Source organism: Elephas maximus, chromosome X (assembly GCF_024166365.1).
Source record: "Elephas maximus indicus isolate mEleMax1 chromosome X, mEleMax1 primary haplotype, whole genome shotgun sequence".
NCBI classification, from domain to species: Eukaryota; Metazoa; Chordata; class Mammalia; order Proboscidea; family Elephantidae; genus Elephas; species Elephas maximus.
The window spans coordinates 181,094,008-181,118,483 of NC_064846.1; the positions used below are offsets into that span (position 1 = coordinate 181,094,008).

The 24,476-nt window shown below is 60.4% G+C and overlaps 1 protein-coding gene and 1 long non-coding RNA gene across 3 annotated transcripts in view; both read left to right on the forward strand.

The window, feature by feature from the left end:
- Window positions 1-2,564: 2,564 nt before the first annotated feature.
- LOC126068986 (uncharacterized) lies at window positions 2,565-3,545 on the forward strand. The gene is made up of 3 exons (XR_007515805.1): window positions 2,565-2,731; window positions 3,144-3,247; window positions 3,312-3,545. It is a non-coding gene; the product is annotated as an uncharacterized LOC126068986 (long non-coding RNA).
- A 2,307-nt stretch (window positions 3,546-5,852) lies between these two features.
- PPP2R3B (protein phosphatase 2 regulatory subunit B''beta) overlaps window positions 5,853-24,476 on the forward strand; it is a 46,151-nt gene continuing 27,527 nt past the window's right edge. The window contains exons 1-3 of one of the 2 annotated variants that reach the window (XM_049871818.1): window positions 5,853-6,018; window positions 6,071-6,765; window positions 17,008-17,193. In XM_049871818.1, coding sequence (XP_049727775.1) covers window positions 6,148-6,765; window positions 17,008-17,193 — 804 coding nt within the window. In that variant the 5' untranslated portion in view covers window positions 5,853-6,018; window positions 6,071-6,147. Of the gene's footprint in view, window positions 6,766-17,007; window positions 17,194-24,476 lie in introns of both variants that reach the window. The other variant, XM_049871817.1, reaches the window with a different exon arrangement.

The window sequence follows — 24,476 nt, forward strand, 5'->3', positions numbered from 1 at the left end:
TGTGTGTGGTGACGGGGCCCAGGTCCCTGCAGGACACTCCTGTATGTGTGTGTGTGGTGACGGGGCCCAGGTCCCTGCAGGACACTCCTGTATGTGTGTGTGTGGTGACGGGGCCCAGGTCCCTGCAGGACACTTCTGTATGTGTGTGTGTATGTGTGTGGTGACGGGGCCAGGACCCTGCAGGACGCTCCTGGATGTGTGTGTATGTGTGTGGTGACGGGGCCCAGGTCCCTGCGGGACGCTCCTGTATGTGTGTGTGTGTGGTGACGGGGCCATGTCCCTGCAGGACGCTCCTGTATGTGTGTGTATGTGTGTGGAGACGGGGCCCAGGTCCCTGCAGGACGCTTCTGTATGTGTGTGTGTGTGGTGATGGGGCCCAGGTGCCTGCAGGACACTTCTGTGTGTGTGTGTGTGGTGACGGGGCCCAGGTGCCTGCAGGACGCTTCTGTATGTGTGTGTGTGGTGACGGGGCCCAGGTGCCTACAGGACGCTTCTGTATGTGTGCGTGTGTGGTGACGGGGCCATGTCCCTGCAGGACGCTCCTGTATGTGTGTGTGTGTGTGTGTGCGTGCGTGCGCGCGTGGTGACGGGGCCAGGACACTCCTGTATGTGTGTGTGTGTGTGGTGACGGGGCCCAGGTCCCTGCGGGATGCTCCTGTATGTGTGTGTGTGTGGTGACGGGGCCATGTCCCTGCAGGATGCTCTTGTATGTGTGTGTGTGGTGACGGGGCCCACGTCCCTGCAGGACGCTCCTGTATGTGTGTGTGTGTGTGGTGACGGGGCCCAGGTGCTTGCAGGGCACTTCTGTATGTGTGTGTATGGTGACGGGGCCATGTCCCTGCAGGACTCTCCTGTGTGTGTGTGTGTGGTGACGGGGCCCAGGTCCCTGCAGGACTCTCCTGTGATATGTGTGTGTGGTGACGGGGCCCAGGGCCCTGCGGGACGCTCCTGTATGTGTGTGTATGTGTGTGGTGACGGGGCCCAGGTCCCTGCGGGACGCTCCTGTATGTGTGTGTGTGTGGTGACAGGGCCCAGGTCCCTGCAGGACGCTTCTGTATGTGTGTGTGTGTGGTGACGGGGCCAGGACCCTGCAGGACGCTCCTGTATGTGTGTGTGTGTGGTGACAGGGCCCAGGTCCCTGCAGGGCGCTTCTGTATGTGTGTGTGTGTGGTGACGGGGCCCAGGTGCCTGCAGGACACTTCTGTGTGTGTGTGTGTGGTGACGGGGCCCAGGTGCCTGCAGGACACTTCTGTATGTGTGTGTGTGGTGACGGGGCCCAGGTGCCTGCAGGACGCTTCTGTATGTGTGTGTGTGTGGTGACGGGGCCCAGGTGCCTGCAGGACGCTTCTGTATGTGTGTGTGTGTGGTGACGGGGCCAGGTCCCTGCAGGGCACTTCTGTATGTGTGTGTGTGGTGACGGGGCCCAGGTGCCTGCAGGACGCTTCTTTATGTGTGTGTGTGTGGTGACGGGGCCAGGTCCCTGCAGGGCGCTTCTGTATGTGTGTGTGTGTGCTGACGGGGCCAGGACCCTGCAGGACGCTCCTGTATGTGTGTGTATGTGTGTGGTGACGGGGCCCAGGTCCCTGCGGGACGCTCCTGTATGTGTGTGTGTGTGGTGACAGGGCCCAGGTCCCTGCAGGGCGCTTCTGTATGTGTGTGTGTGTGGTGACGGGGCCCAGGTGCCTGCAGGACACTTCTGTGTGTGTGTGTGTGGTGACGGGGCCCAGGTGCCTGCAGGACACTTCTGTGTGTGTGTGTGTGGTGACGGGGCCCAGGTGCCTGCAGGACACTTCTGTATGTGTGTGTGTGGTGACGGGGCCCAGGTGCCTGCAGGGCACTTCTGTATGTGTGTGTGTGTGGTGACGGGGCCCAGGTGCCTGCAGGACACTTCTGTGTGTGTGTGTGTGGTGACGGGGCCCAGGTGCCTGCAGGACACTTCTGTATGTGTGTGTGTGGTGACGGGGCCCAGGTGCCTGCAGGACGCTTCTGTATGTGTGTGTGTGGTGACGGGGCCCAGGTGCCTACAGGACGCTTCTGTATGTGTGCGTGTGTGGTGACGGGGCCAGGTCCCTGCAGGACGCTCCTGTATGTGTGTGTGTGGTGACGGGGCCATGTCCCTGCAGGACGCTCCTGTATGTGTGTGTGTGTGTGTGTGTGTGTGCGTGCGCGTGTGGTGACGGGGCCAGGACACTCCTGTATGTGTGTGTGTGTGTGGTGACGGGGCCCAGGTCCCTGCGGGATGCTCCTGTATGTGTGTGTGTGTGGTGACGGGGCCATGTCCCTGCAGGATGCTCTTGTATGTGTGTGTGTGGTGACGGGGCCCACGTCCCTGCAGGACGCTCCTGTATGTGTGTGTGTGGTGATGGGGCCCAGGTCCCTGCAGGACACTCCTGTATGTGTGTGTGTGGTGACGGGGCCCAGGTCCCTGCAGGACACTCCTGTATGTGTGTGTGTATGTGTGTGGTGACGGGGCCAGGACCCTGCAGGACGATCCTGTATGTGTGTGTTTGTGTGTGGTGACGGGGCCCAGGTCCCTGCGGGACGCTCCTGTATGTGTGTGTGTGTGGTGACAGGGCCCAGGTCCCTGCAGGACGCTTCTGTATGTGTGTGTGTGTGGTGACGGGGCCAGGACCCTGCAGGACGCTCCTGTATGTGTGTGTATGTGTGTGGTGACGGGGCCCAGGTCCCTGCGGGACGCTCCTGTATGTGTGTGTGTGGTGACGGGGCCCAGGTCCCTGCAGGACACTCCTGTATGTGCGTGTGTGGTGACGGGGCCCAGGTCCCTGCGGGACGCTCCTGTATGTGCGTGTGTATGTGTGTGATGACGGGGCCCAGGTCCCTGCGGGACACTCCTGTATGTGTGTGTGTGTGTGTGTGGTGACGGGGCCAGGACCCTGCAGGACGCTCCTGTATGTGTGTGTGTGTGTGGTGACGGGGCCCAGGTCCCTGCGGGACGCTCCTGTATGTGTGTGTGTGTGGTGACAGGGCCCAGGTCCCTGCAGGACGCTTCTGTATGTGTGTGTGTGTGGTGACGGGGCCAGGACCCTGCAGGACGCTCCTGTATGTGTGTGTATGTGTGTGGTGACGGGGCCCAGGTCCCTGTGGGACGCTCCTGTATGTGTGTGTGTGGTGACGGGGCCCAGGTCCCTGCGGGACACTCCTGTATGTGCGTGTGTGGTGACGGGGCCCAGGTCCCTGCGGGACGCTCCTGTATGTGCGTGTGTATGTGTGTGATGACGGGGCCCAGGTCCCTGCGGGACACTCCTGTATGTGTGTGTGTGTGTGTGTGTGTGTGTGATGACGGGGCCCAGGTCCCTGCGGGACACTCCTGTATGTGTGTGTGTGTGTGTGTGGTGACGGGGCCCAGGGCCCTGCGGGACGCTCCTGTATGTGCGTGTGTGGTGACGGGGCCCAGGTCCCTGCGGGACGCTCCTGTATGTGTGTGTGTGGTGACGGGGCCCAGGTCCCTGCAGAACACTCCTGTATGTGTGTGTGTGTGTGTGTGTGTGTGGTGACGGGGCCCAGGGCCCTGCGGGACACTCCTGTATGTGTGTGTGTGGTGACGGGGCCAGGTCCCTGCGGGACACTCCTGTATGTGTGTGTGTGTGGTGACAGGGCCCAGGTCCCTGCAGGACGCTTCTGTATGTGTGTGTGTGTGGTGACGGGGCCAGGACCCTGCAGGACGCTCCTGTATGTGTGTGTGTGTGTGTGGTGACGGGGCCCAGGTCCCTGCGGGACGCTCCTGTATGTGTGTGTGTGTGGTGACGGGGCCCAGGTCCCTGCAGGACGCTTCTGTATGTGTGTGTGTGTGGTGATGGGGCCAGGACCCTGCAGGACGCTCCTGTATGTGTGTGTATGTGTGTGGTGACGGGGCCCAGGTCCCTGCGGGACGCTCCTGTATGTGTGTGTGTGGTGACGGGGCCCAGGTCCCTGCGGGACACTCCTGTATGTGCGTGTGTGGTGACGGGGCCCAGGTCCCTGCGGGACGCTCCTGTATGTGCGTGTGTATGTGTGTGATGACGGGGCCCAGGTCCCTGCGGGACACTCCTGTATGTGTGTGTGTGTGTGTGTGGTGACGGGGCCCAGGGCCCTGCGGGACGCTCCTGTATGTGCGTGTGTGGTGACGGGGCCCAGGTCCCTGCGGGACGCTCTTGTATGTGTGTGTGTGGTGACGGGGCCCAGGTCCCTGCAGAACACTCCTGTGTGTGTGTGTGTGTGTGTGTGTGTGTGGTGACGGGGCCCAGGGCCCTGCGGGACACTCCTGTATGTGTGTGTGTGGTGACGGGGCCAGGTCCCTACGGGACACTCCTGTATGTGTGTGTGTGGTGACGGGGCCCAGGTCCCTGCGGGACGCTCCTGTGTGTGTGTGTGTGTGTGTGTGGTGACGGGGCCCAGGTCCCTGCGGGACGCTCCTGTGTGTGTGTGTGGTGACGGGGCCCAGGTGCCTGCAGGACACTCCTGTATCTGTGTGTGTGTGTGTGTGTGTGTGCGTGCGCGCGTGATGACGGGGCCAGGACCCTGCAGGACACTCCTGTATGTGTGTGTGTGTGTGGTGACGGGGCCCAGGTCCCTGCGGGATGCTCCTGTATATGTGTGTGTGTGGTGACGGGGCCAGGTCCCTGCGGGACACTCCTGTATGTGTGTGTGTGGTGACGGGGCCCAGGTCCCTGCGGGACGCTCCTGTGTGTGTGTGTGTGTGTGTGGTGACGGGGCCCAGGTCCCTGCGGGACGCTCCTGTGTGTGTGTGTGTGGTGACGGGGCCATGTCCCTGCAGGACGCTCCTGTATGTGTGTGTGTGTGTGTGTGTGCGTGCGCGCGTGGTGACGGGGCCAGGACCCTGCAGGACACTCCTGTATGTGTGTGTGTGTGTGGTGACGGGGCCCAGGTCCCTGCGGGATGCTCCTGTATGTGTGTGTGTGTGGTGACGGGGCCATGTCCCTGCAGAATGCTCTTGTATGTGTGTGTGTGGTGACGGGGCCCACGTCCCTGCAGGACGCTCCTGTATGTGTGTGTGTGTGTGGTGACGGGGCCCAGGTGCTTGCAGGGCACTTCTGTATGTGTGTGTATGGTGACGGGGCCATGTCCCTGCAGGACTCTCCTGTGTGTGTGTGTGTGGTGACGGGGCCCAGGTCCCTGCAGGATACTCCTGTATGTGTGTGTGTGTGTGGTGACGGGGCCCAGGACCCTGCGGGACGCTCCTGTATGTGCGTGTGTGGTGACGGGGCCCAGGTCCCTGCGGGACGCTCCTGTATGTGCGTGTGTGGTGACGGGGCCCAGGTCCCTGCGGGACGCTCCTGTGTGTGTGTGTGTGTGGTGACGGGGCCCAGGGCCCTGCGGGACGCTCCTGTATGTGCGTGTGTGGTGACGGGGCCCAGGTCCCTGCGGGACGCTCCTGTATGTGCGTGTGTGGTGACGGGGCCCAGGTCCCTGCGGGACGCTCCTGTATGTGTGTGTGTGGTGACGGGGCCCAGGTCCCTGCGGGACGCTCCTGTATGTGTGTGTGTGTGGTGACGGGGCCCAGGTCCCTGCGGGACGCTCCTGTATGTGCGTGTGTGGTGACGGGGCCCAGGTCCCTGCGGGACGCTCCTGTATGTGCGTGTGTATGTGTGTGATGACGGGGCCCAGGTCCCTGCGGGACACTCCTGTATGTGTGTGTGTGTGTGTGGTGACGGGGCCCAGGTCCCTGCGGGACGCTCCTGTGTGTGTGTGTGTGGTGACGGGGCCCAGGTGCCTGCAGGACGCTTCTGTATGTGTGTGTGTGGTGACGGGGCCCAGGTCCCTGCGGGACGCTTCTGTATGTGTGTGTGTGTGGTGACGGGGCCCAGGTCCCTGCGGGACGCTCCTGTGTGTGTGTGTGTGGTGACGGGGCCCAGGTGCCTGCAGGACGCTTCTGTATGTGTGTGTGTGGTGACGGGGCCCAGGTGCCTGCAGGACGCTTCTGTATGTGTGTGTGTGTGGTGACGGGGCCAGGTCCCTGCGGGACACTCCTGTATGTGTGTGTGTGGTGACGGGGCCCAGGTCCCTGCGGGACGCTCCTGTGTGTGTGTGTGTGTGTGGTGACGGGGCCCAGGTCCCTGCGGGACGCTCCTGTGTGTGTGTGTGTGTGTGTGTGTGTGTGTGTGGTGACGGGGCCTGCCAACTGTGTGTATGCGATCTTGGCCCAAGTCTCTTGGGGACACACCCTTTGATGTTTGTGTGTATGTGTGTGGTGACAGGGGCACTTTAAGGCCAGGCCACGTAAGGGGATTGCTATGTGGACAGCTCCCTCTGGGGGCCTCGAGCAGTTTCAGAGCGGTTTCAGCCCCTCGGGAAGAGAAGAGAGGAGAGGGACTGGGCTTCACTCCACAGGAGAGGGGCTCCAGGGGCTCCGGCTGCACGCGCCTCCCCCCTCTCTCTCTCACACACACGTGCACACACACGGACACACACAAGCACACAGGGCCGCAGGCCTCTCCCCGCTCCCTGCCATGTGCCCGCCTCAGCCTGTGGAATGCGTGCGGCCCAGCGCAGGTCCCCTTGGTGGCTCCCTGGTGGCGGGGGCCACCCCCGGAGCCCGCTGAGGCCGGCGGGCGGCTCAGAATAGCCCACCGCACAGCTGCCGCCCGGCCGCCTGGCCCCATGAAAGCCGACAGCATGCGGCTCAAGGAGCGCTCGCTGCGGCAGGACCCCGACCTGCGCCAGGAGCTGGCCCTGCTGGCCCGAGGCTGCGACTTCGTGCTGCCCTCCCGCTTCAAGAAGCGGCTGAAGGCCTTCCAGCAGGTCCAGGTGCGCCGTCTCTCCGTCTGTCTGTCCTTGGCTGTGTCTGTCCGTCCGCCCTCCCTGTTGTTTCCCGGGAGGGCAAAATCAAAGTGCCTGGGGTTGCGGTGCTCCCGCGAGCCTTCCAGACAGAGCTGGCTGAGATTTAAGACAGGGGCCCTAACAGGGCTCGCATTCTGGGGAAAGTGTTTACATAACTTTATATGCCGGAAAACTTGCTTTCAAAGAGGGGCCCTCACGTGCGTCCCGTGGCTGCCAGCTCACCTGCCTCAGGGCCGTGTCACCGTGGGGGCATTGTAAGTGCTTGTCGCCCGGCAGCCCAGCCCAGCGGAGATTTTCAGTGTGGACAGGACTTTGGATTGTTAGTAACGCCCATTGGGGGACTTCACGCTTCATAAAGCCCGGAGGGAACCCCGACTGTTACCGCTGTCTGAGCACTTCGCTTTCTTTGCTGCTCAGTGATCCGCTCTTTTAAGGCTTTGTGAGGTCGGGATAGATATTGTACCGCATGGTCACCCGTTTGGAGTGGGCAGTTCTCCGGGTTTAGTGCTAACGGGCTTTTCAAGTTAATCACCTTCCTCGTAACGCTGAGTCGTGAGACCGTCTTTGTGTTCGTACGGTGTTTCTCAAATCTGTTTCAGAGTAGGGCGTCCTCTGCAAAGGCCAGGCGTGCCCCATGGCTCTTGGTGCCGTTTCGCTGTTTCCTAGGCTTTAGTGTCTGTAGAGGCCAGAGGGGCCCTTAACTGGCTCCTGATTTGGGTGGGGATGCAGAGGTGGGGGCCAGGAGGCTCCCCTGGGAGTGCTCCGCAGAGATCTTGGCATCTTGTTTAGGCACATCTGCTACGGGGAACTGGTGTCATGTTCTGGCTTAAAAATCAAATTGGGTCAAAGTATGCTACCCTGAAAAAAAGCAAAGAAGCAACTTTCTGCCGATGTTTTCCTTAGAATTTTTTTCTCAGTCACGTCTCAAGTTTTACATCGTTCCGGAATTTTTCTGTCTGGCCTTTGCCTTCCAGATTTTGAAATTTTGCCTGCAAACTGGTAAAGGTATACAATGTGTTCCTTCTTTTTGAGGTTTGTCTCCTTAAAATCATCTTTGAGACCTGAAAATTGAAATGACCACAGGACTGACTTTTCCGAGTAACAGGGAATGAGCATTCCATAATTGTTCCCGGCCAGAGTGTTTCTGAACTTAGGAATCCCTTAGCCCTGGGGCTCTGAGGGCTGGGGGCCCTTGGGGAGTGTTTCTGAACTTAGGAATCCCTTAGCCCTGGGGCCCCCTGAGGGCTGGGGGGCCTTGGGGATTGTCTGTGAACTTAGGAACCCCTTAGCCCTGGGGCCCTGAGGGCTGGGGGGCCTTGGGGAGTGTCTGTGAATTTAGGAACCCCTTAGCCCTGGGGCACTTGAGGGCTGTGGGGCCTTGGGGAGTGTCTGTGGACTTAGGAACCCCTTAGCCCTGGGGCCCCCGAGGGCTGGGGGTCCTTGGGGAGTGTTTGTGAACTTAGGAACCCCTTAACCCTGGGGCTCTGAGGGCTGGGGGGCCTTGGGGAGTGTCTGTGAACTTAGGAATCCCTTAGCCCTGGGGCTCTGAGGGCTGGGGGGCCTTGGGGAGTGTCTGTGGACTTAGGAACCCCTTAGCCCTGGGGCCCCCGAGGGCTGGGGGTCCTTGGGGAGTGTTTGTGAACTTAGGAACCCCTTAACCCTGGGGCTCTGAGGGCTGGGGGGCCTTGGGGAGTGTCTGTGAACTTAGGAATCCCTTAGCCCTGGGGCCCTGAGGGCTGGGGGGTCCTTGGGGAGTGTTTGTGAACTTAGGAACCCTTTAGCCCTGAGGCTCTGAGGGCTGTGGGGCCTTGGGGAGTGTCTGTGAACTTAGGAATCCCTTAGCCCTGGGGCCCTGAGGGCTGGGGGGCCTTGGGGAGTGTCTGTGAACTTAGGAACCCCTTAGCCCTGGGGCTCTGAGGGCTGGAGGGCCTTGGGGAGTGTTCGTGGACTTAGGAACCCCTTAGTCCTGGGGCCCTGAGGGCTGTGGGGCCTTGGGGAGTATCTGTGAACTTAGGAATCCCTTAGCCCTGGGGCCCTGAGGGCTGGGGGTCCTTGGGGAGTGTCTGTGGACTTAGGAACCCCTTAGCCCTGGGGCCCTGAGGGCTTGGGGGCCTTGGGGAGTGTTTGTGAACTTAGGAATCCCTTAGCCCTGGGGCTCTGAGGGCTGGGGGGCCTTGGGGAGTGTCTGTGAACTTAGGAACCCCTTAGCCCTGGGGCCCTGAGGGCTGGGGGTCCTTGGGGAGTGTTTGTGGACTTAGGAACCCCTTAGCCCTGGGGCCCTGAGGGCTTGGGGGCCTTGGGGAGTGTCTGTGAACTTAGGAATCCCTTAGCCCTGGGGCTCTGAGGGCTGGGGGGCCTTGGGGAGTGTCTGTGAACTTAGGAACCCCTTAGCCCTGGGGCTCTGAGGGCTGGGGGGCCTTGGGGAGTGTCTGTGGACTTAGGAACCCCTTAGCCCTGGGGCCCTGAGGGCTGGGGGTCCTTGGGGAGTGTCTGTGGACTTAGGAACCCCTTAGCCCTGGGGCTCTGAGGGCTGGGGGGCCTTGGGGAGTGTCTGTGGACTTAGGAACCCCTTAGCCCTGGGGCCCTGAGGGCTGGGGGGCCTTGGGGAGTGTCTGTGGACTTAGGAACCCCTTAGCCCTGGGGCTCTGAGGGCTGGGGGGCCTTGGGGAGTGTCTGTGGACTTAGGAACCCCTTAGCCCTGGGGCTCTGAGGGCTGGGGGGCCTTGGGGAGTGTCTGTGGACTTAGGAACCCCTTAGCCCTGGGGCCCTGAGGGCTGCCGGGGCCTTCCTCATGGGGGTCTGTGGAGCCTTCTCATTAGAGGTTCTCAGCGGGGAGGCAGAACCCATCCTGGAAGCCTGCGTTGTTTTAGAAAGACTATTTTGCAAAAGCCAGCTTTTTTTGATACACAAATTTTATGAATTCCTCTCTCAGTAAATTGTTTCATTTTGAGGAAAGTCCGTCCCTGCGCTTTTCAGGAATGAGAGCGTGTGCTGTGTGAAGTCAGTGTTCTCTAGTAGGAAGGATTGTAGGTTCTTCTGGGGGGATGGGCATTGGAGCCCTGGTGGCGCGGTGGTTAAGAGCTCGGCTGCTAACCAGAAGTTCGGCCGTTCGAATCCACCTGCCGCTCCTGGGAAACCCTACGGGGCAGTTCTACTCTGACGTACAGGGTTGCTATGAGCTGGAATCCACTCCACGGCAATGGGTCTGGGTGTTTTTTTTGGGGGGGGGGGGAGTGTTGGGGTAATTCTCCCTGCTGCTGTCAGTGGGGTCTCTGAGTGGCTGTGTGGGGCGCTGGGACCCACGGGGCAATGGGACTGTAGTGTCATCTTGGAGGTGCCATTGGGAGTATCAGGCTCCCTCCATGGGGGTGTGCTGTCCCTGCCTTCAGGGCTGCGGGACCCCCCCGACCGACGCTCCTGTCTCGGCCCCAACAGCCTCGGCTTGTGTTCTGGAGAACCCCGAGGCTCCCGGCCCCTGGGGCACCGAGTGCAGTGGCGCTCCCCGTCTGCTGCCCTTTCCTGTTGGGGTGACCGCCCTGTTGTCCCCTCTGGGCCCGACCCTGGTAGGATTGTCAGGGCCCCAGCCTCGGGGAGCACTGTGGCCCTGCCTGCCTCCACGGCCATGGGGGCTGCGGGCCGGGGTCCTGGAGCAGGATCCGGGGGCTCCTTCCTTGGCGACCCCCCACCTCCTGCTGGTGGACGTGGGGCAGAGTGCAGGTCCTGAGCCTGACCTCCCTCCGTGTGCCCCCGCCCCTGTCTGTGTGGCCCCGCCTCTGTCCCCGCCCCCGTCCGTGTGGCCCCGCCCCGTCCGTGTGGCCCCGCCTCTGGTGGACGTGGGGCAGAGTGCAGGTCCTAAGCCTGGCCTCCCTCCGTGTGGCCCTGCCCCTGTCCCTGCCCCCGTCCGTGTGGCCCCGCCTCTGTCCCCGCCCCCTCCGTGTGGCCCCGCCTCTGGTGGACGTGGGGCAGAGTGCAGGTCCTAAGCCTGGCCTCCCTCCATGTGCCCCCGCCCCTGTCTGTGTGGCCCCGCCTCTGTCCCCACCCCCGTCCGTGTGGCCCCGCCCCGTCCGTGTGGCCCCGCCTCTGGTGGACGTGGGGCAGAGTGCAGGTCCTGAGCCTGGCCTCCCTCCGTGTGGCCCCGCCCCTGTCTGTGTGGCCCCGCCTCTGTCCCCGCCCCCATCCGTGTGGCCCCGCCTCTGGTGGACTTGGGGCAGAGTGCAGGTCCTGAGCCTGACCTCCCTCCATGGGCCCCCGCCCCTGTCTGTGTGGCCCCACCCCGTCCGTGTGGCCCCGCCTCTGGTGGACGTGGGGCAGAGTGCAGGTCCTGAGCCTGACCTCCCTCCGTGTGGCCCCGCCCCTGTCTGTGTGGCCCCGCCTCTGTCCCCGCCCCCATCCGTGTGGCCCCGCCTCTGGTGGACGTGGGGCAGAGTGCAGGTCCTGAGCCTGGCCTCCCTCCGTGTGGCCCCGCCCCTGTCCGTGTGGCCCCGCCCCGTCCGTGTGGCCCCACCTCTGGTGGACGTGGGGCAGAGTGCAGGTCCTGAGCCTGGCCTCCCTCCGTGTGGCCCCGCCCCTGTCTGTGTGGCCCCGCCTCTGTCCCCGCCCCCGTCCGTGTGGCCCCGCCCCGTCCGTGTGGCCCCACCTCTGGTGGACGTGGGGCAGAGTGCAGGTCCTGAGCCTGGCCTCCCTCCGTGTGGCCCCGCCCATGTCTGTGTGGCCCCGCCTCTGTCCCCGCCCCCGTCCGTGTGGCCCCGCCCCGTCCGTGTGGCCCCACCTCTGGTGGACGTGGGGCAGAGTGCAGGTCCTGAGCCTGGCCTCCCTCCGTGTGGCCCCGCCCCTGTCTGTGTGGCCCCGCCTCTGTCCCCGCCCCCGTCCGTGTGGCCCCGCCCCATCCGTGTGGCCCCACCTCTGGTGGACGTGGGGCAGAGTGCAGGTCCTGAGCCTGGCCTCCCTCCGTGTGGCCCCGCCCCTGTCTGTGTGGCCCCGCCTCTGTCCCCGCCCCCGTCCGTGTGGCCCCGCCCCGTCCGTGTGGCCCCACCTCTGGTGGACGTGGGGCAGAGTGCAGGTCCTGAGCCTGGCCTCCCTCCGTGTGGCCCCGCCCCTGTCTGTGTGGCCCCGCCTCTGTCCCCGCCCCCGTCCGTGTGGCCCCGCCCCGTCCGTGTGGCCCCACCTCTGGTGGACGTGGGGCAGAGTGCAGGTCCTGAGCCTGGCCTCCCTCCGTGTGGCCCCGCCCCTGTCTGTGTGGCCCCGCCTCTGTCCCCGCCCCCGTCCGTGTGGCCCCGCCCCGTCCGTGTGGCCCCACCTCTGGTGGACGTGGGGCAGAGTGCAGGTCCTGAGCCTGGCCTCCCTCCGTGTGGCCCCGCCCCCGCCCCTGCCCCCGTCCGTGTGGCCCCGCCCCCGTCCGTGTGGCCCCGCCTCTGGTGGACGTGGGGCAGAGTGCAGGTCCTAAGCCTGACCTCCCTCCGTGTGCCCCCGCCCCTGTCTGTGTGGCCCCGCCCCATCTGTGTGGCCCTGCCCCATCTGTGTGGCCCCGCCTCTGCCCCTGCCCCCGCCCGTGTGGTCCCGCCTCTGGTGGACGTGGGGCAGAGTGCAGGTCCTAAGCCTGACCTCCCTCCGCGTGGCCCCGCCCCTGTCCGTGTGGCCCCGCCCCATCTGTGTGGCCCCGCCTCTGCCCCTGCCCCCGCCCGTGTGGTCCCGCCTCTGGTGGACGTGGGGCAGAGTGCAGGTCCTAAGCCTGACCTCCCTCCGCGTGGCCCCGCCCCTGTCTGTGTGGCCCCGCCCCATCTGTGTGGCCCCGCCCCTGTCCCTGCCCCGTCCGTGTGGCCCCGCCTCTGTCCCCGCCCCCTCCGTGTGGCCCCTCCTCTGTCCCCGCGCCCCTCCGTGTGGCCCCGCCTCTGGTGGACGTGGGGCAGAGTGCAGGTCCTAAGCCTGATCTCCCTCCATGTGCCCCCGCCCCCGTCCGTGTGGCCCCGCCCCATCTGTGTGGCCCCGCCTCTGCCCCTGCCCCCGTCCGTGTGGCCCCGCCCCGTCCGTGTGGCCCCGCCTCTGGTGGATGTGGGGCAGAGTGCAGGTCCTAAGCCTGACCTCCCTCCGCGTGGCCCCGCCCCTGTCTGTGTGGCCCCGCCCCATCTGTGTGGCCCCGCCCCTGTCCCTGCCCCGTCCGTGTGGCCCCGCCTCTGTCCCCGCCCCCTCCGTGTGGCCCCTTCTCTGTCCCCGCGCCCCTCCGTGTGGCCCCGCCTCTGGTGGACGTGGGGCAGAGTGCAGGTCCTAAGCCTGATCTCCCTCCATGTGCCCCCGCCCCCGTCCGTGTGGCCCCGCCCCATCTGTGTGGCCCCGCCTCTGCCCCTGCCCCCGTCCGTGTGGCCCCGCCCCGTCCGTGTGGCCCCGCCTCTGGTGGATGTGGGGCAGAGTGCAGGTCCTAAGCCTGACCTCCCTCCGCGTGGCCCCGCCCCTGTCTGTGTGGCCCCGCCCCATCTGTGTGGCCCCGCCCCTGTCCCTGCCCCGTCCGTGTGGCCCCGCCTCTGTCCCCGCCCCCTCCGTGTGGCCCCTCCTCTGTCCCCGCGCCCCTCCGTGTGGCCCCGCCTCTGGTGGACGTGGGGCAGAGTGCAGGTCCTAAGCCTGACCTCCCTCCGCGTGGCCCCGCCCCTGTCTGTGTGGCCCCGCCCCATCTGTGTGGCCCCGCCCCTGTCCCTGCCCCGTCCGTGTGGCCCCGCCTCTGTCCCCGCCCCCTCCGTGTGGCCCCTCCTCTGTCCCCGCGCCCCTCCGTGTGGCCCCGCCTCTGGTGGACGTGGGGCAGAGTGCAGGTCCTAAGCCTGATCTCCCTCCATGTGCCCCCGCCCCCGTCCGTGTGGCCCCGCCCCATCTGTGTGGCCCCGCCTCTGCCCCTGCCCCCGTCCGTGTGGCCCCGCCCCGTCCGTGTGGCCCCGCCTCTGGTGGATGTGGGGCAGAGTGCAGGTCCTGAGCCTGGCCTCCCTCCGCGTGGCCCCGCCTCTGTCCCCGCCCCCTCCGTGTGGCCCCGCCTGTCCCCACCCCCGTCTGTGTGGCCCCGCCCCTGCCCGTGTGGCCCCACCCCTTCCCTGTGGCTCCGCCTCCGTCTGCGTGGCCCCATCTCCATCCCTGTGGCTCCGCCTTGGTCCTTGTGTCCTCACTTCTGTGCGTCTGGCCCCGCTCCTGTCCGTGTGGCCCCGCCTCCATCCCTGTGACTCCGTGTCATGTGGCCCCGCCCCCGTCCCTGTGGTCCCATCTCCATCCCTGTGGCTCCGCCTCGGTCCTTGTGTCTCCATCTCCTCTCCGTGTGGCCCCAGCCCCATCCGTGTGTCCGCCCGTCCCACCCTGCCTGGGATGCCCAGGACTCCCACATTCCCATGAGCGTGGAGCCATGCGGGGCAGGGGTCTGCGGGGGCAGGGGTCTTTCTCACACCTTTATCCTGCTGGCGGCAGGGGTCTGCGGGGCAGGGGTCATCTCTCAGACCTTTGTCCTGCTGGCGGCAGGGGTCTGCGGGGGCAGGGGTCTCTCTCACACCTTTGTCCTGCGGGCGGCAGGGGCCTGCGGGGCAGGGGTCATCTCTCAGACCTTTATCCTGCTGGCGGCAGGGGTCTGCGGGGCAGGGGTTTGCGGGGTCAGGGGTCTCTCTCACACCTTTGTCCTGCGGGCGGCAGGGGCCTGCGGGGCAGGGGTCATCTCTCAGACCTTTATCCTGCTGGCGGCAGGGGTCTGCGGGGCAGGGGTCTGCGGGGGCAGGGGTGTCTCTCACACCTTTGTCCTGCGGGCGGCAGGGGCCTGCGGGGCAGGGGTCATCTCTCAGACCTTTGTCCTGCTGGCGGCAGGGGTCTGCGGGGGCAGGGGTCTCTCTCACACCTTTGTCCTGCGGGCGGCAGGGGCCTGCGGGGCAGGGGTCATCTCTCAGACCTTTATCCTGCTGGCTGCAGGGGTCTGTGGGGCAGGGGTCTGCAGGGGGCAGGGGTCTGCGGGGGCAGGAGTTGTCTCTCAGACCTTTGTCCTGCTGGCGGCAGGGGTCCGTGGGGGCAGGAGTCTTCCCCTGCTGGCCTCTGGAGAGGCCCAGGACTGGTGCCGGTGGCCTGAGCCCCCGCCTGCTCCTCCCGCTCCCCGTGAGCACCTGCACTTTGCTACCTCTCCTAAAGGAGCTGAGGGATGCAGTCAGCACCCCAGGGAACCCTCTCACCCTCCCGTCCGGGTGCCTGGTGCACCCTGCAGCCCAGCCTCCACGCTGTGCGATGCTTGCTGGTGTCCCCGCAGCCCCATCGTCGTGTCTGCACACCCGCAGTCCCGTCCCTGTGGCCCAGGCAGCCCCCTCCGCAGATGGGACACCCCCTCCCCGTGGGACCTGGGACCCAGCACAGCCCTGTGTGCTCACACTGACTGGCGGGGGCCTCCTGGAGAATGCTGTTATCTGTTTATCACTGATCTCTAACCTGATCACCACGGGGTCAGGGGAGCTGCCCGCAGGATCTGTGGGGCTGGTTTCTGCTGGGATGTGTCCGCGCTCCGCTGCGCGTGTTGAAAAGAATGTGTGGTGTGCAGCTGTGCTGCAGGCGTGTCTATTTCTGTCCCGGGATCACACGTGTAAAGCTCCCGTGTCCGCAGGGCTGGCTTTGTTTTTGGTTGTTTGGGCCAACGGGGGGCTGGTTGCTGGGGAGCGGGCTGCCCCCTTCCCTGCTGGGTGTGTGTGTGAGAGAGAGAGAGACATGGCGTGTGCTCTGTGCACGAGCTTCAGATGAAGTCAGGACCCTTCTGTCTTCCTTGGAGTCTCCGGGTGGTGCACACGGTGAACGTGCTCGGCTGGTACTGAAAGGCTGGAGGGTCGAGGCCACCCACAGGTGCCTCGGAAGAAAGGCCAGGCAGATCTGAAAAACCAGCCACTGAAAGCCCTGCGGAGCACAGTTCTACTCGGACACACACGGGGTCACTATGAGTCAGGGTTACTCCATGGCAGTGGGTTGACTGGCTATGTCTTCCTTGTGGTTGTCCCTTTTGTCCTCATGAAGTGACCCCGTTATCGCCAGTAAAGTACATCCCCCTGCGTCTGCCTTGTCAGGTGATGAGAGAGCCACACCAGCGTCCTCTTGGTTACCGTCTGCTTGGCGTATCCTCTTCTTTCCTTTTTAAAATCCCCAGCCTCTCTGTGTCCTTGTGTTCTGTATATATATCTTCTAAATAAATACAGTTTTCTTTTTTCCAGTCTGATTTTTATCTTTTAACTGGCACATTTAGTCTGGTAATATTTACTATGACTGTTAATCCATCTTGACTTATTTTTACCATCTTATTTTTTTTTCCTATCCTGTGTTGCCATATTTTTTTTTCTCATTCCTCTTAATTTTTCGTCTCCTAGTTTAGAGTACAGCGTTTCTACTGTCGTTAGGTGCCATCGAGTCAGCGCCGACTCACGGCGACCTTATGTCTGACAGGAGGAAACGCTGTCTGGTCCTGTACCATGTTCACGATCGCTGGTACGTTCGAGTCCCTTGTTGTGGACACTGTGTGGGTTCGCCGTGGAGGGTCTCTTGTTTTCACTGACCCTCCAGTTTACTAACTATGACGTCCTTTTCTAGCCACTGGTCTTTCCTGATGCGGTGTCCAAAGTCAGTGAGCCGAAGTCTCCCCATTCTTGCTTCTAGGGGTCTTCTGGTTCTATTTCTTCTAAGTCTGCTCTGTTCGTTCTTCTGGCAGCTCACGGTGCATGCGGGATTCTTCTTTTAGTGCATCGCGTTGTCATTAGCTGCCGTTGAGTTGGCTCTGACTCACGGGGGCCTCATGTACAACAGGAGTGTTGCCTGGTCCTAAGCCACTTTCATGATCATTGGTATGTTACAGTCCATTGTGGTGGCCGCCGTGTCAATCCCTCGTGTGGAGGGTCTCTCTCGTTTTCACTGACCCTCCACTTTACTAACCACGACGTCCTTTTCCAGCGATTGGTCCTCCCTAATGACATGTCCAAAATCAGCCACCTGACATAGTGGCCACACGGAGCACCACACTACTGAACACGTTCCGGCGCCTTCATTGCCGTGTTTAGGTGTCTGTACTGTGTGTGATATAGAGGGATTGTCTGAGTGTTCTGTCCAAATTTAGGTCAGAGAACTTGGCGCGTTTACTCCTTGACGAGGTCTGTTTGTGTTTGTTGCGTGTTTGTGTTGAGAAGGTACTGAAGCACGTCCCCAGACCGTGACGAGGGCTGCTCTTCTGTTTCTCAGGTCCAGACCAAGAAGGAGGAGCCTCTGCCCCCAGCCTCCAGCCGAAGCATTCCAGCCTTTTACTTCCCGAAAGGACGTCCACAGGGAACCGTCCATGTTGACGCCGTCATCGCCCGGATAGAGACAGCTTTCACCCAGTTTCCACATGAGCGGGCCACCCTGGAGGACATGGGCCGGGTGGCTAAGGTAGGCCACGGTGCGTGTGGGCGCGTGTGCTACACACCTGAAGCGCACTCCTGGAGTACAAGCGGGTCACCCTGGAGGACGTGGGCTGGGGGACCAAGGTAGGCCATGGTGCGCATGGGCACGTCTGCTAGGCTGCTCAGGCACATGACAAGCACGCGAGAGGCGTGGACTCAATTTTCCTGACACGGTTCATGAGACCCCGAGAAACACAGGGAGTTCCTGAGACGCCGAGACACACAGGGAGTTCCCGAGGACCCAGGACACACGCAGGGAGTTCCCGAGACCCTGAGACACGCAGGGAGTTCCAGAGACCCCATGACACACAGGGAGTTCCTGAGACGCTGAGACACAGGGAGTTCCTGAGATCCCGAGACACACATAGAGAGTCCCTGAGACCCCGAGACACACGCAGGGAGTTCCCGAGACCCCATGACACACAGGGAGTTCATGTGACCCTGAGACGCACGCAGGGAGTTCCCGAGACCCCGAGACACACAGGGAGTTCCCGAGACCCCATGACACACAGGGAGTTCCTGAGATGCTGAGACACAGGGAGTTCCTGAGACCCCAAGACACACGCTGGGAGTTCCTGAGAATCTGAGACACACAGGGAGTTTGAGGCCTTGAGGCACACGCATGGAGTTCCTGAGACCCCGAAACACACAGGGAGTTCCTGAGAATCTGAGACACACAGGGAGTTCATGAAAACCCGAGACACACGCAGGGAGTTCCTGAGACCCCGAGACACACACAGGGAGTCCTTGAGAACCCAAGACACATGCAGGGAGTTCCTGAGACCCCAAGACACACGCTGGGAGTTCCTGAGAATCTGAGACACACAGGGAGTTTGAGGCCTTGAGGCACACGCATGGAGTTCCTGAGACCCCGAAACACACAGGGAGTTCCTGAGAATCTGACACACACAGGGAGTTCATGAGAACCCGAGACACACGCAGGGAGTTCCTGAGACCCTGAGACACACACAGGGGGTCCTTGAGATCCCGAGACACACAGGGAGTCCTTGAGAACCCGAGACACACAGGGAGTTCCTGAGAATCTGAAACACACAGGGAATTCATGAGACCCCGAGACACACACAGGGAGTCCTTGAGAACCCGAGATACACAGGGAGTTCCTGAGACCCCGAGACACACAGGGAGTTCCTGAGACCTTGAGACACGCGCATGGAGTTCCTGAGACCCTGAGACACACGCAGGGAGTTCCCGAGACCCTGAGACACGCAGGGAGTTCCTGAGACCCCATAACACGCAGGGAATTCCTGAGACCCTGAGACACGGGGAGTTCCTGAGAAGCCAAAACACACAGGGAGTTCCTGAGACCCCGAGATACACGCAGGGAGTTCCTGAGAATCTGAGATGCACTGGGAGTTCCTGAGACCCCGAGACACACGCAGGGAGTTCCTGAGACCCCGAGACACACGCAGGGAGTTCCTGAGACCCCGAGACACACAGGGAGTTGCTGAGAATCTGAGACATACAGGGAGTTCATGAGACCCCGAGACACGCAGGTTGTGCCTGAGAACCCGAGACACACTCAGGGAGTTCCTGAGAACCCGAGACACACGCAGGGAGTTCCTGAGACCCCGAGACACACACAGGGAGTCCTTGAGAACCCGAGACACGCGCAGGGAGTTCCTGAGACCCCAAGACACGCGGGGAGTTCCTGAGACCCCGAGACACACAGGGAGTTCCTAAGAACCTGAGAGACACGGAGTTTCTGAGAACCCAAGACACACGCAGAGACTTTGTATTCAGTCTTACCATCAAGCCTGAGCACCACGGTCTGTGGCTGGTCACCCAGGCGTGACAGCAGGTAGCACCGTCCTGGCCCTGTCCCCTCATGTGCAGAGTCCCCTCTCTGAGGCCAACAAGAATGGCCCTTGATGGGCGTATGCATGCCCTGTTCTGTAATCCCCCGATCTCTGTCCTGTGGACGCACCGTCGCACTCGAGAGCAACGAGCTCAGGCCCGCTGTCGGTAGATAGTAACACGTCATGTATGCCCTAAACACCAGCTAGCTGTCGTCCTGTTCACGTGCCATTTCGCAGTTTTCGTTTTCCCGCTCAGTGCTCCATCTCAGGATTTATCCATGTCGGTGCACAGGTTCTGCACACGCACTCTGGTTTCTGTATGGCGTCTGTTGTGGGGATGGACCACGATTTACTTACCCCTGGGTGTCCTGGTGAGGGACCTGTCATCTATGCTCAGTGCCAGGTTTCCCTGGTGTGTAACCCAGCAAGAAAAGTCACTGGGTCAGAGAGCACCTCGCCCTCACCTCGAGTAGCTGGCCAGGGGTCCTCCACAGTGTCCACTAGTGTGCGTGCCCCACAGTGTGTGAGAGTGCCTGTGTCCTAGCCCCCCCATCTGGTGCTTGAATGCCTGTCGGCTGGGAACTGGGCGCCGGCACCTGTCGAGGTTTGAGTTTGCCCGTCCCAGTTGCTGGTGACGGCCAGTGTCTTGAGAGTGCGCTCCCATGAGAGGAGAAGGCTTGTTCCTGTCTGAGCTAGCTAGTGCCTCTGTAACAGGAGCGCCGTGAGTGGTGGCTTTAACAAACCAAAACTTGTTTTCTCAGTTCAGGGGGCTAGAAGTCCGAATTCAGGGCGCTGGCTTTAGGGAAGGTTTTCTCTCTGCTGACACTGGGGGAAGGTCCTTGTCTGTTTTTAGCTTCTGTTCCTTGGTCCCTTAGTGATCTCCACATGGCAGCTACCTTCCCCTTTCTCTGCTTCTGTATCTCAAAAGCAATTGACTTGAGACACACCTATGCTAATACTGCCTCGTTAGCGTAACAGAGAAATGGGGATTGTAACTGAAGTATGATGTCTTATGCCCTCCGTAGCAACCCTACAGGACAAAGTAGAACTGTGCCGTAGGGTTTCTCTCTTCCTTATCTAGTGCTGCTATGACAAATACCCCAAGTGGATGGTTTTAACAAACATTTATTTTCTCACAGTTTAAGAGGGTACAAGCCCGAATTCAGAGTGCCGGCTCTAGGGGAAGGCTTTCTCTCTCTGTCGGTTCTGGGGAAAGGTTCTCGTCTTTTTGATCTTCTGTTCCTGGGTGATCTTCACGTGGCTTGGCATCTCTCTTCCCCCACCTGTGCTTCCTGCTTGCTTGTTTAATCTCTTTTATATCTCAAAAGAGATGGACTCAAGGCACTCCCTACACTAATCCTGCCTTGTTAACAAGACAGAAACAACCCATTCCCAAATGGGATTATAACCACAGGCATAGGGGTTAGAATTTACAGCACATATTTATGGGGAACACGATTCAATCCATACCACCTTCAAGGTTATAATCTTCAAGGAAGCCGACTGCCGCATCTTCCTCCCACGGAGTGGCTGGTGGGTTCAGTTGGCAGCGGAGCATTTTGGCCACCGTACCACCAGGGCTTGTAACCATAGGTACAGGCAGTCCCCGGATTACAAATAAGTTCCATTTCCAAATTTGTCTTTAATTCAAATTTGTAAGTTGGAATGGTTAGGTAGGGTTCGAATCTAACGTCAGTTAGTCAAATGTTTGTTTTAGTATGTAATATATGGTGTACCTTTCTATGCATAAAAAAGATTAAAGAAACTTTCAGATGCAGTAAGACATTTTTAACATAATAATACAGTAATAACGTTTTGATGCATGTTACAAAGTGGTTTGTTATCACGAACCATTGTATGCTTCTCGAATTTTTAACATAATAGGCTTTATGGAGGTTGGTTTGTAACTATGGGTTGTACATAATGGTAATAACCTGGAGACCGCCTATATACAGGTTAGGATTTACAACGCACATTTTGGGGGACACAGTTCAATCCATAACACTGTACTTTGACCCTTCCGCTACTGGAGGGGTCCTCTTCTCATGTTAGCTGAGCTCTAGAGATGCAAAACCAGTGAGACGTGTATATATAAACACGTAGAGAGACATTTACATCAAGGAAACGGCTCACACAGCTGTGGGGCTGGCAGATTCCAAATCCATGGGTCAGGTGGCCGGCTACGGACCCCTGCTGGCTCACGGGGTTCCAGGGCCTGATGAACCTAAAATCTGAAGGTCAGATGCTCAGACGAGTAGACCGCAGGGTGGAGAGAGACGGAGAGAGGTAAAGGAAGGGAGTGAGAGTGGGTGAGCCCTGCCAGGACACCCTTAATCTGAAGGCGGGCCAAACACCCAAGGAAACTCCTTCCAGCTGATAGGATGATCACATCATGGAAGGTGCTTACATTTATATTACATACATCACATCTCATCATCCAATTCTGTCATTTGATGTGGATGGTTAACCTGTGCTGATGTGGATGGTTCACCTGTGCTGGTGTGGATGGTTCATTGTGGTGGTGTGAATGGTTCATCGTGGTGGTGTGGATGGTTTACCTGTGCTGGTGTGGATGGTTCATCATGGTGGTGTGGATGGTTCATCGTGGTGGTGTGGATGGTTCATCGTGGTGGTGTGGATGGTTTACCTGTGCTGGTGTGGATGGTTCATCATGGTGGTGTGGATGGTTCATCATGGTGGTGTGAATGGTTCATCATGGTGGTGTGGATGGTTCACCTGTGCTGGTGTGAATGGTTCATCATGGTGGTGTGGACGATTCATCGTGGTGGTGTGGATGGTTCATCATGGTGGTGTGAATGGTTCATCATGGTGGTGTGGATGGTTCACCTATGCTGGTGTGGATGGTTCATCATGGTGGTGTGTGGATGGTTCATCGTGGTGGTGTGGATGGTTCATCGTGGTGGTATGGATGGTTCACCTGTGCTGGTGTGGATGGTTCATCATGGTGGTGTGGATGGTTCATCGTGGTGGTGTGGATGGTTCACCTGTGCTGGTGTGAATGGTTCATCATGGTGGTGTGGATGATTCATCGTGGTGGTGTGGATGGTTCATCGTGGTGGTGTGGATGGTTCATCGTGGTGGTGTGGATGGTTCATCCTGGTGGTGTGAATGGTTCATCATGGTGGTGTGAATGGTTCATCGTGGTGGTGTGGACGATTCATCGTGGTGGTGTGGATGGTTCATCATGGTGGTGTGGATGGTTCACCTGTGCTGGTGTGAATGGTTCATCATGGTGGTGTGGATGATTCATCGTGGTGGTGTGGATGGTTCATCATGGTGGTGTGGATGGTTCATCCTGGTGGTGTGAATGGTTCGTCATGGTGGTGTGAATGGTTCATCATGGTGGTGTGGATGGTTCACCTATGCTGGTGTGGATGGTTCATCATGGTGGTGTGGATGGTTCATCGTGGTGGTGTGGACGATTCATCGTGGTGGTGTGGATGGTTCATCATGGTGGTGTGAATGGTTCATCATGGTGGTGTGGATGGTTCACCTGTGCTGGTGTGGATGGTTCATCATGGTGGTGTGGATGGTTCATCGTGGTGGTGTGGATGGTTCATCGTGGTGGTATGGATGGTTCACCTGTGCTGGTGTGGATGGTTCATCATGGTGGTGTGGATGGTTCATCGTGGTGGTGTGGATGGTTCATCATGGTGGTGTGGATGGTTCACCTGTGCTGGTGTGAATGGTTCATCATGGTGGTGTGGATGGTTCATCGTGGTGGTGTGGATGGTTCATCATGGTGGTGTGGATGGTTCATTGTGCTGGTGTGGATGGTTCATCATGGTGGTGTGGATGGTTTACCTGTGCTGGTGTGGATGGTTCATCATGGTGGTGTGGATGATTCACCTGTGCTGGTGTGGATGGTTCATCATGGTGGTGTGGATGGTTCACCTGTGCTGGTGTGAATGGTTCATCATGGTGGTGTGGATGGTTCACCTGTGCTGGTGTGACTGGTTCATCGTGGTGGTGTGGGTGGTTCATCGTGGTGGTGTGGATGGTTCATCGTGATGGTGTGAATGGTTCATCATGGTGGTGTGGATGGTTCACCTGTGCTGGTGTGACTGGTTCATCGTGGTGGTGTGGATGGTTCATCGTGGTGGTGTGGATGGTTCATCATGGTGGTGTGGATGGTTCACCTGTGCTGGTGTGAATGGTTCATCATGGTGGTGTGGATGGTTCATCCTGGTGGTGTGAATGGTTCGTCATGGTGGTGTGAATGGTTCATCATGGTGGTGTGGATGGTTCACCTATGCTGGTGTGGATGGTTCATCATGGTGGTGTGGATGGTTCATCGTGGTGGTGTGGATGGTTCATCATGGTGGTGTGGATGGTTCACCTGTGCTGGTGTGGATGGTTCATCATGGTGGTGTGGATGGTTCACCTGTGCTGGTGTGGATGGTTCATCGTGGTGGTGTGAATGGTTCATCATGGTGGTGTGGATGGTTCACCTGTGCTGCTGTGGATGGTTCATCATGGTGGAGTGGATGGTTCATCGTGGTGGTGTGGATGGTTCATCGTGGTGGTGTGGATGGTTCATCGCGGTGGTGTGGATGGTTCATCGCGGTGGTGTGGATGGTTCATCGTGGTGGTGTGGATGGTTCATCGCGGTGGTGTGGATGGTTCATCGTGCTGGTGTGGATGGTTCATCATGGTGGTGTGGATGGTTCATCATGGTGGTGTGGATGGTTCATCGTGGTGGTGTGGATGGTTCACCTGTGCTGGTGTGGATGGTTCATCATGGTGGTGTGGATGGTTCATCATGGTGGTGTGGATGGTTCATCGTGGTGGTGTGAATGGTTTACCTGTGCTGGTGTGGATGGTTCATCATGGTGGTGTGGATGGTTCATCATGGTGGTGTGGATGGTTCACCTGTGCTGGTGTGGATGGTTCATCATGGTGGTGTGGATGGTTCACCTGTGCTGGTGTGGATGGTTCATCGTGGTGGTGTGAATGGTTCATCATGGTGGTGTGGATGGTTCACCTGTGCTGGTGTGGATGGTTCATCATGGTGGAGTGGATGGTTCATCGTGCTGGTGTGGATGGTTCACCTGTGCTGGTGTGGATGGTTCATCATGGTGGAGTGGATGGTTCATCGTTGTGGTGTGGATGGTTCATCGTTGTCGCGTGGATGGTTCACCGTGGTGGTGTGGATGGTTCATCATTGTGGAGTGGATGGTTCATCCTGGTGGTGTGGATGCTTCATCATTGTCACGTGGATGGTTCACCGTGCTGGTGTGGATGGTTCATCATGGTGGAGTGGATGGTTCATCATGGTGGAGTGGATGGTTCACCGTGGTGGTGTGGATGGTTCATCGTGGTGGTGTGGATGGTTCATCGTGGTGGTGTGGATGGTTCATCGTGGTGGTGTGGATGGTTCATCGTGCTGGTGTGGATGGTTCATCGTGATGGTGTGGATGGTTCATCGTGG